The sequence below is a fragment of the Plecotus auritus genome (assembly GCF_963455305.1).
Source record: "Plecotus auritus genome assembly, chromosome: 4".
In the NCBI taxonomy this organism is placed as follows: domain Eukaryota; kingdom Metazoa; phylum Chordata; class Mammalia; order Chiroptera; family Vespertilionidae; genus Plecotus; species Plecotus auritus.
This window is the reverse complement of record NC_137775.1, coordinates 145,659,717-145,674,199: the sequence shown is the minus strand read 5'-3', so window position 1 is coordinate 145,674,199 and position 14,483 is coordinate 145,659,717. Positions and strand designations below refer to the sequence as shown.

General features: G+C 41.5%; 1 protein-coding gene across 2 annotated transcripts in view; it reads left to right on the top strand.

Annotated features, from left to right (window-relative positions):
- SUGCT (succinyl-CoA:glutarate-CoA transferase) overlaps positions 1 to 14,483 on the top strand; it is a 583,247-nt gene that overhangs the window by 43,320 nt on the left and 525,444 nt on the right. For both annotated transcript variants that reach the window (XM_080665575.1, XM_080665574.1), the window contains exon 7: positions 7,987 to 8,078. In XM_080665575.1, the coding sequence (XP_080521701.1) occupies positions 7,987 to 8,078 (92 nt within the window). The remainder of the gene's footprint in view (positions 1 to 7,986; positions 8,079 to 14,483) is intronic.

Sequence of the window (14,483 nt, the reverse complement as noted above, 5' to 3'; positions counted from 1 at the left end):
CCCCGGCTATGGAGGAAGCGAAGCTTTCCGCCTGCCCTTGCCAGCCTAGGCCTCCACTCAAGGCTACAAAGTTTCAATGATAGAAGATACATAAACCCAAACAGAAATGGCGGCAGCCACGGACCTGGAAAGAGCAGGAGGCTAGGGTTGCCCGTGGCGATGGAGGAAGCGAAGCTTTCTGCACACCCTGGCCGGCCCAGACCTCTGCTTAAGGCTACAAAATTTCAATTATAGAAGATACATAAATCCCCCAAAAAATGGCTGCCGCCACAGAGCAAGCAGAAGGCTTGGCTCCGCTCCAGGCTACAAAGTTTCAATTGTAGAAGGTAAATAAACCCCAGATACCAGGGCCTCCGCTTGGGTTGCCAGGGGCCGTGGCCGGCCTGCAAACCACCACAGGCCCCTCGCCCAGGCCACCCCACGTCCCAAGGGAACCCCCACCCTGATCCGGGACACCCTTCAGGGCAAACCAGCTGGCCCCCACCCGTGCACCAGACCTCTATCCTATCTAATAAAAGAGTAATATGCAGATTAACCATCACTCCAACACACAAGATGGCTGCCCCCATGTGGTCAAAGATCCTGCCCCCATGTGGACACAAGATGGCCACCACAAGATGGCCAGCAGGGGAGGACAGTTGAGAGGGACCAGGCCTGCAAGGGAGGGCAGTTGGGGGTGATCAAGCCTGCAGGGGAGGGCAGTTAGGGGTGACCAAGCCAGCAGAGGAGGGCAGTTGGGGGTGACCAGGCCTGCAGGGAAAGGCAGTTGGGAGGGACCCAGACCTGCAGGGGAAAGCAGTTGGGGGGGACCAGGCCTGCAGGGGAGGGCAGTTAGGGGTGACCAGGCCTGCAGGGGAGGGCAGTTGGGGGGACCAGGCCTGCAGGGGAGGTCAGTTAGGGGTGACCAGGCCTGCAGGGGAGGTCAGTTAGGGGTGACCAGGCCTGCAGGGGAGGTCAGTTAGGGGTGACCAGGCCTGAAGGGGAGGGCAGTTAGGGGCAAAAAGTTAGGCATCAATCAGCCTGGCAGGGGAGTGGTTAGGGGGTGATCAGGCTGGCAGGCAGAAGTGGTTAGGGGCAATCAGGAAGGCAGGCAGGCGAGCAGGGCACATGAGTGGGACCTAGCTTTGAGGAGGCCGTGATGGAGAACCCCTCCCTGGTGTCCATCCACCAGCGATGGATCTACAGCTGTAATGAGAAGCAGAAGTCACTTCCTCACCAGCTCTCCAGGGTGGTGCCTCAGGCCTGAAGGATGTTTTGTGCATTCAGGCACACACACAGAAGTTTAATAAAGCTGACTTGGAGCCAGCAGTCCTGGATTGTGAGAGGGATGTCCGACTGCCCACCGGGATCGGGCTTAAACGGGCAGTAGGACATCGCTCGAGGGGTCCCAGATTGGAGAGGGTGCAGGCTGGGCTGAGGGTCACCCCCCTCCCCCTGTGCACGAATTTCGTGCACTGGGCCTCTAGTTGAGGAATAATTGACAAAAGTGTATATGGTTTTCCCCCAAACCAAGTCAGCTTTATTAAACTTCTGTGTGTGTGCCTGAATGCACAAAACATCCTTCAGGCCTGAGGCACCACCCTGGAGAGCTGGTGAGGAAGTGACTTCTGCTTCTCATTACAGCTGTAGATCCATCGCTGGTGGATGGACACCAGGGAGGGGTTCTCCATCACGGCCTCCTCAAAGCTAGGTCCCACTCCTTTGCCCTGATCACAAACTGGACCCAGTGGCTCATGTAGTCCTTGGGCTCCCTATTGAAGGCTGTAACATCACGGCTGAGCTGCCTCCCCTTTCCCCCAGGGAACTCCTCACACAGGAAGAAGTGTTTGTCCCAGAAGAAGTCTGGGAATTCTGGAATTGGCGGGTTGGGAGACGCCCAGTGGACCCTTATTGTCTGTGTTCTCCTCTGTGGATCCTGCTTGTGGGTCCTGGCCATTCTCACCCTTCTGCTCAGCCACCCTTCTTCCCTCATCCCCAGTGTTCCCAGGATCTTCCACTCTATTGTCCTGCCCCTCTGACCACTCCCCCTCAGTGTGGGTATCTTCCTGGGACCCTGGTGAGGCTGGCTTGTTCTCTTCTGAGGTTAGGGGGCGTCTAGGGTGAGCTGGATCCTGTTGCCGGAGGGGGGCTTGGTTTTGGTCTGGGGATGCTTTCTAAAAGGCTTGGGGGCTTCGTCCTCGCTGCTGCTGTTGTGAGGGCCCCCCTCATCCTGCTGCTGGAGTCTGGCCCTGCAATGAGGTACCTCTGGGAGGGCAGCCCCCAATACATGCAGTGACAGTCCAGCACCCACATTTTACCCACAAGGCAACCACTGAGGCTTAGGACCTGTCTATACTTGAGGATATTGGCAAAGGCACAGATGAGGTGGGTGCTGTCTGGAGTCCAGTCTGGTGGATACTTGGCCCCCATCTCTAGGGCCTTGTGCTGGAGAGCAGAAGGGGTTCTGGAAGCCCTTACAGTTTCAGATATTACATTTATGTCTTTAATCCATTTTGAGTTGATTTTTACATATGATGTAAGATAAGAATCCAATTTCATTCTTTTGCCTATGGATGTCTGGTTTCCCAGCATCATTTATTGAGAAGCTATTCTTTCTTCATTGTTCTTGGCACTCTTATCAAGAATTGGTAACCATATTATGTGTGAATTAATTTCTGGGCTATTTATTCTATTCCATATGTCTCTATGTCTGTTTTTATGCCAGTACCACATGCTATTTTGATTACTGTAGCTTTGTAATGTATTTTGAAATCAGGAAGTGTGATGTCTCCTTGTTTACAATAGCTTTGGCAATTTTGAGTATTTTTTGGTTCCATATGATTTTTAGGATTATTTTTCTATTTCTCTAAAATTTACCATTGGGATTTTGATAGAAACTGCATTGAATCTGTAGATTACTTTGGGTAGTGTGGACATTTTAACAGTGTTAATCCTTCCAATGTTAATTCTTCCAATATCTTTTCATTTATTTGTGTCTGTTTAAATTTCTGTCATCAATGTTATATAGTTTTCAATGTATAGTCTTTTATCTCCTTGATTAATGTATTTCTAAGTATTGTTTTTGATACTGTTGTAAATGGGAATTCTTTCTTAATTTCTTTTCAGATAGTTCATTGTTAATTTATAGAAATGCAACTCAATATTGTATGTTGATTTTGTATTCTGAATCTACTGAATTTGTTTATTGACTCTAACAGTTTTTGGTGTAGTCTTTAGGGTTTTCTGTATACAATATCATTTCTTCTGCAAACAGAGATAATTTTACTTCTTTCATTTATTTTATCCTGCCTTATTTCTCTGTCATGTGCGCACAGTACTACGTTGAATAAGAGTGGTGAAAGTTGGGGGAGAGATCAACCAAAGGACTTACATGCATGCATGTAAGCCTAGTCAATGGACACAGACAACAGGGGGGTGAGGGCATGAATGGGTGGTGGGGGGTAATGGGGGAATAAGGACACATATGTAATACCTTAATCAATAAAGAAATTAAAAAAAAGAGTGGTGAAAGTGGACACTGTTTTCTTGTTCCTCATCTTAGAGGAAAAGGTTTTAGCTTTCCACCATTAAGTATGATGTTAGCTGTGGATTTGTTACATATGGACTTTATTATGTGGAGATATGTTCCCTCTAGTCCCACTTTGCTAAGAGTTTTTATAAAAAACGGGCACTGGGTTTTGTCAAATGCTTTTTCTGCATCTGTTGGCAGGGTCATATAATTATTATTTTTTTTTGTTTTGTTTATCTTCACCAAGTATATTTTTTTCCATTGAATTTTTTAGAGAGTGGAAGGGAGGGAGGGAGAGAAAGACAGAGAGAAATAGAGAGAGAAACATTGATTGGTTGCCTCTCATATATGCCCTAACTGGGGCTGGGGATCGATCCTGCAGCCCAGGTATGTGCCCTTGACCAGAAATTGAACTTGAGACCCTTCAGTGCATGGGCCAATGCTCTAACCACTTAGCACTACCAGCCAGGGTATGATTTTTATCCTTTATCATTTATGTGGTATATCAGGTTAATTCATTTGAGGGCATTGTATCAACCCGCATCCTAGGAATAAATTCCACTTGTTCATGGTGTATGATCTCTTTAGTGTATTGCTGGATTCAGTTTACTAATATTCCTTTTAAGATTTTTTTTTCATCTTTGTTTATCAAGAATATTGATCTATAATTTTCTTTCTTGGTAGTGTCCTTTTTTGGTTCTGGTATCAGGATAATGCTGGCCTCCTAAAATGAGTTTGGAAGTGTTCCTTGTCTATTTTTTGGAAGAGTTTAAAAAGTATTGATACATCTGATTAAATGTGTAGTTTAAGTCCAGTATTTTCTTTTTTAAAAAATTAATTCTTTATTGTTGAAAGTATTACATATGTCCCACTTTTCCCCCATTGACCTCTCCCAGCCTGCCTGTGCCCCCCAGCCCAGGCCTTCACCCCCCCTATTGTCTGTGTCCATTGGTTATGCTTATATGCATACAAGTTCATTGGTTCATCTCTTCCCACCTGCCCACCCTCTCCTGCCTTCCCTCTAAGGTTTGACAGCAATATTTTCTTATTGATTTTATGTCTTGGATAATATAGCCATTATTGAAAGTGGGATATTATAGTGCCCTACTATTATTGTATTGCTGTATTTTCCCCTTCATGTCTGTTAATATTTGTTTTATATATTTATATGCTTCTGTGTTGTGTGCTTAAATATTTACAAATGTTATGTCTTCTTATTAGATTGACCCCTTTATTATTATACTAGAGGCCCATTGCAGGAAGATTCCTGCAAGAATAGGGCTTCTTGCGGCCTGAGCGAAGCAGAGAAGGGAGCGAAGCCCGCCGAGGCGGGCTTCCCTCCCGCCTCCCACCTCCTGCCACTGCCACCGCCCCGCCCCACTTTCTGCTTTCCCTCCCTCTTCCTTGTACACTGTCTTCAGTCTTCGCTCTGCGCTTATGTATGCAAATTAACCTCCATCTTTGTTGGGTTAATTTGCATACTCGCTCTGATTAGCTGGTGGGCGTAGTGGAGTGATGGTCAATTTGCATGTTTCTCTTTTATTAGTGTAGATAATGACCATCTTTGTCTTAAAGTATATTTTATCTGAAAAGTATGGCTACCCTGCTTTGTTTTGGTTGCCATTTGCATGGAATATATATTTTTATCACTTCACTTTCAATCTGTGTCCTTAAAGCGAAAGTGAGTCTCTTGTAGGAAGCATGTAGTTGGGTCTTGTTTTATGCATTCAGATATTCAGTGTCTTGATGGGAGAATTTGTTTCATTTATATTTAAAGTAATTATTGATAGTAATTATGAACTTACTATTATCATTTTAATTGTTTTCTGGTTGTTTTATAATTTCTTTTCTCCATTATTTTTCTTTGTGATTTGATGATTTTCTGTAGTAGTATGCTTAGATTTCTGTCTCTTTATCTTCTGTGTATCTATTATATGTTTTTGCCTTGTTTCTTCATTTTCCTTGACTTTCTTTGTTGGTTTTCACGTATTAGATAAAACAGCCACCTCTTTCAGTCTTTACAGACTGATCTTGTGTAGGAGATGAATCTTATGGATCGGCCCAGCCTGAGCTCCTGGTTGCCTCTGAAGCCTGTGTAATTGCCCAAGACAATCTCTTTGTTGCCTCTCAGTAGTTGAGGGTGTGAGAAGACCCATTAACGTCCCAAAGGGAATGATTGCTGTCAGCACCTAGATGCAGGCTGATTAGAAGCTGGGCTCCAGGCAACAATGGTGAAAGCTTGCAACCCTTCTGCTTTGAGCCTGAGTGTATAGCTGTGGGGGTGCTCCTTAGCCTTTAAAAAAACCTGCTTGTTTGTTTACTACAGTCCTGTGGAACCCATGAAAGCCTGGTTGGCAGTCTAGCCAGGTGATCCAGGGGCCCATCCCTCAGAAAATAGCTGCAAAAGTTGGGGCATGAGACAAGTATAGAAGTTCCTTCCAGAGAGAGTCTGGTGAGTTGGTTTTATTGTTGGAGTTAGCTGGAGGGAGAAAGTGGGGGATGTGCCCACTGGTTCTTTTTGGTTCCAGGTGGGAACACAGTCAGCCTTTAGAAGTGTACTAATTACTGTCTGGACCCTCAGGTAGCATCTTATAAATTATGCAGTTACACTCTTCCCAGGGAAGGAGACCGGGAGGTGGACGTTTTTTGCTTGTTCCATCTGTTCTGAGGCCTGCAGGGGTAGCTGTGGTTAGGGTTCCTGTGCATCAACAACTTCTTTGTTTGCTACAAGTCTGTGGGCCCGAACTCTGCTGGCTATCAGAGCTACTTGTTTGGGGGTCCCACCCCTCAGGTGGGAATTTAAAAATTGGGGCACTTACTGTGCTGTTGAAACACTTGGCTCCTCAGGGAGAAGCTGGGAGTTTGGAGTTCCATCCAAATTGTATATCACTGAGCCTAGAGTGGGACTTATGACAAGAGTATGTCTCAGCCTTTCCTACCGATTTCGATGTGGGTATTCTCTCTTGTCCAATATTTAGGAATCATTCAACTAGTTTATGGCTTTCTCTCAGAGTGAAGCTCCATGTGTAGCTGTACATTCAGTGTGTCCGGGAGAGAAGGAAAATGGCCTTCTATGTTGCCATTTTGGTCAATAACAAAACAAAGCAAAATAGAAAAAAAAAACCACTTTTTTTAAAATTAATTTACTTTTTATGGATTACTTGTGTTTTGGAAATAATATTTTTTATATAACCAGCATCATTTAACAATCAGACACAACTACACCATTCATTCATTAATTCAATAAGTGTTATTGGACTCTATTCTAGATGCTGGGGATACAACAGTGAGTTGAACAGAAAAAATCCTTGGAGTATATACATTTTAGTAGGAAAGAGACAAAATAAATCAATAAAAAATGTTATATATCTTGTGGTGATAAGGGCTATGAAGACAAATATAATCAGATAAGGGTGATAAAGAGTGAGAAGTAAAAGTGTTCTTTCATTAAAGTTCGCTAAGGAAGGTCCTTCTGGTAAGAAATCGTTTGAGTGCTGACTTGGAGGATGCGAGGGAGTGAGTTATGTGGCTATAAGGAATAAAAGTGTTCCAGGTGGCTAGAGAAGCAAGCAATGACCTCGAGACACTTCTTTCCTGATCTTTCTAAAGTAGAGTTTGCAAGGAATTTCAGCCAAGAGCTGATGGCTATGGAAGGTTCTTCATCTGGCCACTTTCTGATTGACACATGGAATTTGGAAACAGATTCACGTAGATCCTAATATAACCTCTATTATTCAACAGTAAGCACAAGGTCTGAGGAGAGCAGGAGAAAATATTTTTTTGTGTTTCTGATGGCAAAAAAAAAAAAAGTGATACCTTTTCTATCTCTTTGTAACCTAAAAATCACTGTTAGGAGATGTTATCATTTTATTCATGCTCAGATTTTTAATCATTTATACATTTTTTGTATACTTGGGATAATACGCAAACAGAACCTGGGAGATATTGTTTTTTTTCTTCACTTTGTACATTGTTTTGTATAGAACAATAATAGCAAATACCTGTTGGAGTCTGGAAGGTAAGTTAAATGGGTGAAACAGGCTGAGGCATAAAGGAGTGAGTGGTGGAGACTGGCAAATTGTAGAATTTATGCCCTGTGTAAATGGGAAGAGCTGTTATTTAACTCTTATTGTTGCCATGTGAGAATGTGGGCCTAGTTTTTATTTTCTGATTTTTCAAAAAAAGCCAGAAATTTTTATTTTTGTGCTATCTTCTGATTTTTAAATATTCTAAACTAAATAAAAACATTTGAAAACACTCTTCAGACTAGACTAAAACGTTCGTGCAGGTGTATAGCCACTAGTTTGCTACCTTCTGGGGTATACTACCATAATTAATTTTTACTACCTTCTTCAAGGGACAATGTTGATGGCAATAGTAACAGAATGCTGCAGAATTTCTGGATACAAATGGTTTTAAACACACCATTGTACTACTGCTCTCCTTACATGGTGCTATGTCTGTTCTCATTGTGTTAGGGTATGGCCAGACAGGTCCACTGTCTCAGCGAGCTGGTTATGATGCTGTGGCCTCTGCTGTCTCTGGTCTGATGCACATCACAGGGCCTGAGGTAGGAATTCTTCTTAAGATTATTCATAATTTTTCACCAGGTGTTCCAAAAGGATTTTCAGTCTTTACTAACCCATTAAAATTGAGTTAATTTTAGAAAGAATACAAGGAAAGTGAATGACTTACTAAAAATATCTATATGCCCTAGTTGTTAATATGGCCTCATCTACCTAATAAAAGAGTAATATGCTAATTGACCGTACCTTCATAACACCCACCAGCCAATCAGGAGTGAGTATGCAAATTAACCCAACAAAGATGGCAGGTCAGTTTGCATACATGGGCGCTGAGTGGCTGGGGGCGGGGTGGGACGCAGGTGTTCTGCACCACCCCAGCCGCTCCGGGCTTCTGGGCAGCGTGGGAAGGCGGAAAGGCGGCTCCGGGCTGGAGGGGAAAGGCGGCTCCGGCCAGAGCAAAGGTGGTGCCAGCAGCCAGGGGAAGGAAGGCCCATTCTTGCATGAATCTTCATGCATTGGGCCTCTAGTAGGAAATAACACTCTTTTTTAGCAAGAAGCAATAGAGTGTAAACACATGTTGCATATATATTATGTCCTTCAAGTTCAACATAAGCACCTTCATGCAATTTAGGAATATTATTTCTGTTAAGTAGAATGGCTGACTAGACTGGTACACAGATGTCCATTTCTACAGAGTGCCTTCACTTGGCATGTGTTCATAGATGAGGGTTTCTTTTTCCCTCTGGAATAATATCTTGTTATTTATTTTAAAACTTATTAATAATGCCTCAGGTGTAGTTGTGTCTGATTGTTATGTGCATTAGATTCTGACAGTGAAAAAATTATTTGATTTCATAATAATCCTTCTTCATTGATGATACATAGGGAAGTTCCTAAAAGGTATATAGGTGGCCAAAATGTGCTTGGTTAGATCACACTCTTAGAAAATGCACACTTGGGGAAAATAATAAGAAAGTAATTAAAAAAAAAGGGTGTGAAAGCCTAGTAAATAAAAATACTAAAAGACATTAATTTCCAAAACAAAATAGATTGATAGTCTTAAAAAACTGTTTCCAGTAGGTGTTTCTTCCCTGAATTACTTTCTTCAGTTAATTCTTCAGGAAGTATTGCTGTAGTGTTAGGATAAATAGGCAGAGTGCCTTTGTCTTCTTTTTTATAGTCTACTTCTTTCTATTAATTTTAAAGCAGGCACTAGGATTTTAGTGACTTGAAGTATAAGGTCTTTTGTATTCTTTTTCTCTGTTTTATTTTCACCAGTCTTAGAAAAAATGTGTATGGCCTTTCCTTAAAATATTCAAGTGCACTGATTTTCTTTCTATTTCTTGAGAGAATAGAGCATGGATCTCTCTCTCTTTACTCTAGCTTATTATTATTATTATTATTATTATTATTATTATTATTTTAAAATATATTTCATTGATTTTTCACAGAGAGGAAGGGAGAGGGACAGAGAGTTAGAAACATCGATGAGAGAGAGACACCAATCGGCTGCCTCCTGCACACCCCCCACTGGGGATGTGCCTGCAACCAAAGCACATGCCCTTGACCGGAATCGAACCTGGGACCCACCAGTCCGCAGGCCGACGCCCCATCCACTGAGCCAAACCGGTTAGGGCTACTCTAGCTTATTAAAGGTCTCTTATGTATAAGGCATGATTGTGAGTGGTCTTATTTAAAAGCACTGAACTCAATTGTGAATATGTGAAAAGATCTGGGATTTTTTAATTTGTATATTCAAAAATTAAAATGGATTAACACAAAAACAACTGAGGTAGGTGAAGGATTACTGTGTCTCCTGTAGTACACGTTTTCTCGAGATACTGTAAGGACACCACCCCAGCACTCAGTTTATTTAAATGTATTGTTATTGGTGGAAGTGGGGTATCCCTTTCCCCACTGAGTGTTGGGGGTGGTATTCTTACGATATCTTGAGGAAAGTAATTTTCTGAGACTCCCACAGGAGATGAGGGATTTTTATTTGTGTGGAATTACATCCCAGGGTTTCCAAAGTCCCATTTCCCTTAATCCAGACTTGGAAGAAGTGCAGCTGGGGATCCAGTAGAGCTAAAAGCAAAGTCTGTCCAGAGTTTCTGTTCCATGTTGCAGCCAGGTCCAGTTCGACATTTGACTGTTTGCAGCCCCTTAGTCCATTGTATGTGTGGGTGCACCTGGGATGGGTCATGTGGGTGAATGCAGGGAGCTAAGCCTGAGCCAGGAGCCAAGTGTGCTGAGAAGAACCAAGACTTCGAACTCCTTGTTTAGGGAATTAAATATCTCAAATCTTTGCACATTTGCTGTGGCCACGCCCATTCTGGCCAGTGACCTGTGTTCACAGGTGTGACTGACAGCAAGCATCTTTGCTAGTCTCCCCAACTTTCCTGGGCATGGGTCTATCTCCCCTCCCCCGCATATGTCCGTTCCCTTCCCCCAGGAATCTGTGGGGAATACACTACTGGTTCCTGGGGAGTGTAAAGCTTTAGCTTCCTGGTGAAGCTGCCTAAATGACATGCCTATAATATTTGGTCTTCCCTTTGCTCCTTTCCTGTTATTAACTAGAGGCCCAGTACATGGGATTCTTGCACTGGTGGGGGGTGTGGCCTGCAGGGATTGGCCTGCTGTGGGAGTGCAGCTCATCCCAGTCAGCCAAGCAGCTGTGGACCTGCCCTCTGAGCGGCTGCTCCCTGGTCCGGCATCTTCTGTGGAGCCGGAGCACTCGCCTCTCCAGGGGACCCGGTCGGGGCCGGGCCCAGGGACAATATAGTACTGAGAGACAGCGGAGTAGGCCTCAGTCCTATGGTGGCCACGAACCTGCTTCCCAGCCTCCGGGGTCAGCGCTGCGCTACCTGCAGGCATCCGGAGGAGGCAGCAGGGAGCGAGGAGGAGGAGCCTGGGTAGAGGAGGCGAGGATCGCAGCTTGGGTTCCTGCCCGTTGGCCTGGGGTTTGCAGTGGAAGCAACTGCTCATCCCAGTCAGCTGAGTGGCGCTCTCACTGTGGTAGCACACTGACCACCAGGGGGCAGCTCCTGCATTGAGCGTCTGCCCTCTGGTGGTCAGTGCGCATCACAGCGACTGGTCGACCGGTTGTTCTGGTTGTTCCGTTGTTAGGTTGCTGGGCTTTTATTATATAGGATTAGGTTAATTGCAACACTATCAGAAGGACAAAAAAGGGCATTTAAGTACACATGAATACCAATATAGAAAGGGAGTGTACATTGGGACATTGTTTTGAAATATCCAGATTATGCATGGATAATATTTACTTTCTTCAAATTCCTCTCATTTGGAGGATGCTCATTCTTGGTTATTATACCTGCAAATTCTAGGGTAGGGACAGTGTCACAGGCTTCTTGCTCTCCATCCTCACATCTAGTCTATGGTTTTACAACCATATGCCAACACTCACTCCACTTCTAAAATCTGTGCACAGACCCTCTATTTCCCAGACTCAGCTTCAGTCATCCTGGGCTTGTCTCTCCCCTGCTATGTTATCCGGGAACTTTAACCCTCACAGTTTTTTTGTTAAGTCCAGTTCCTATCATCTTTATTATCTTCATTGATGACCTATTTAATGTCTTCATTGAACAGTCTTGGGAATTGGAAAACCAGAATTTGAACTTCCATTTTGTCATTCAGTGTAACATTAGATAAGTTGTCTGACTGTAGTTTTCTCTTCTGTAAAATAGGGAAAAATACATTTTTATTTTTATTTTAAAATATTTTTATTGATTTTAGAGAGGAAGGGAGCGGGAGAGAGATAGAAACATCAATGATGAGAGAGGATCATAATTGGCTGCTTCCTGCACTCCCCACACCCAGGATTGAGCCTGCAGCCTGGGCATGTGTCCTGACTGGGAACTGACCCATGACCTCCTGGTTCACAGGTTGACGCTCAACCGCTGAGCCACACTGGCCAGGCAGGAAAAAATGTATTTTTAATTGATAGTTATAAAGTTGTGAACTGATGGTAGAGGCATCACCTGAATTATATGAAAAACCTTGATGAAGTCTAATTCAAATGCCTATTTATAGGCAAGAAAGTGAAGCTGCTTAGGAGTAGGATCTATAGCTCTCAGTTCAGTGTTTCAACTATTAAGTGGGATTTCCTTCATGTAAGGAAAAGAATACTTTATGAAAACTAATTATGTGACTGTGTTAAAAGCATAATTTTAGCTTCAGTGAGTAATTTGAGTAGAGCATGTGTTTAGAATAGAAGGTTCATATACTGTAATAATTCCAGAGTTTGTGCCTATGAACTGTGAAGGCACAGTCTGGTGACTGTGTTCAGGTGCACTAAAATCCTCGTTTGATATGAATGTGCCACTTTTTGTTCCCCATGTTGTCCTTTGTACTTCTAAGTATGTTTTTCCTACTAATTAGGGCTGTAAATAATACTTACAGTGGTTTTCATAATCAAAATATTACCCTGGGAACTTAATTTTCTGTTGATTGTTTTCCCAAATTAATTTCATTTTTAATCCCTACTCTACCAAGTCAATAATCAAAGTCTAAGAATTCAAATTTCTAAGTACCTCTTGAATCCATCCATCCTCCTTTCTCTGTCCTTGATTGAGGTTCTCATCTTATCTCTCCCCCCCTGAACTATTGCTAAATTATTTTATGGGTCTCCTAGCATCACACCAAGAATCTTTTAAAAAGTCCCATTTTTGCAGCCTTTTATATTCATAAAGTGCTTTGATGCACCTTTTGTTATTTGATTCTAGTATCTACCAATGAGGTAGGTTTTATCCTTACCCACATTTGGTAATTGAGAAAAAACTAAGAAAGGCCAGGACTTTTCCAAAAGTAATAAAGTTAGCAAATGGTGAAAGAATTCATATTTTATAAAATAGATCATTAAAAAAATTAATGTGCCCCAGGTAAAAACAATATTTTCTGTAGGTTACATTAGTATAATGAATGACTCAGTATGAAATAAATGTATGACTTATAGACATAAATACATTTAAGAATAATTATTTATTTTGAAAATGAAACTACTTAAAAAAGAAAGTTTTAACATTTTTGTTGTTTTATAAGTAATTAGGTTGAGTAATAAAGCTAAGGAGAAAAATGCTTGGTGACTTTTCAGATTCATGCCTCTTAATTGAATTATCTGCCAGAATTTATTACAGTTTATTGCATACATTTTTTAAAAACCAAAAACAAGATTATAAATAATAACTTAGAAAACAGGTGACTTTTCATTCTTCCTCCCTCCTTTCCTTCCTTTTCTACAATCTATTTCATTGGGCAGACTCTGAAAGTAGGGAAACAGACAAGGGAAAATGAATGAAAATGTTAAATAGTCTTAAATTGTGTCTGGAAAATAATCTTTTTAAAATTCTTAATTTTATAATTTGGGATATTGTGATATGAAGGAAACAAAAACTTTACAAGTATTTTCTCTCCTGTTTTTCTCCTCTTATTTTCCAGCTTGCGTTATTATCATTATTTTTTATCTTTACCTGAGGACATGCTTCAGAGAGAGGAAGGGAGAGAGAGAGAGAGAAAGAGAGGGAGGGAGAGAGAGACACACATTGATCAGTTGCCTTCTGAACGTGCCCCATCTGGGGATTCAAGCCTCAACCCAAGTATGTGCTCTGACCAGAAATCGAACTGGCAACCTGTCTTTGCACAGGATGACATTCAACCAACTGAGCCTCTCCAGCTGGACTAGCTGGTATTATTTTTTAAAAATAAAAAACACTACAAGATTTCTGCCATCTCAAAATTATTATATTTTATTTTTAAAAGAAATAATCCAGGTTTTACTTATCAACATTTTTATTTTTAAAAGTTTTATACTTACAGAAAAGTTACAAAAATAGTACAGAAAGTTCCAATACTCTTAATTCATACCCCTCATCATTACCTTATACTTTATATCCTTCACCATTTTGTAATATTAACACTACAAAACCATAGTCAATGAATGATCAAAACTAAGAAATTAATACTCGTACAATATTATTAACTAAACTCTACACTTTATTCAGATTTCAGTAGTTTTCTAAGTAATGTTCAGGCTTTACTTTTAATGAGTTTTTGAATACATGGATAAATGGGAGAATGAAGGAATATAAGAAAACAACATTGTTAACAGTGACCGTGGAGAAACGAATGAATATGAAAAGTGAGTAATTGGGAAGACTCTTAATATTTTATTTTATACTTTTTTCCTCCCACTGTAATTTTATATCGTAAGTTTTGAGTAAAATATTCCTTTTCTTATGCCTTAGTTTTACAGGAAAATCACCAAGGATTGTTCTTACAAAAGACTTTTGTTAATGTATTAAAAGAGATAAATACATTTAAAGCGGTTTCTAAGAGACTATAAAAAAATAAAAAGTCATTCTGCTAACAATTTTTAGAATTAAAATTTAGTAAAATATATTAAAAAGAACTTAAGACATGTTTAAAAATTTTAT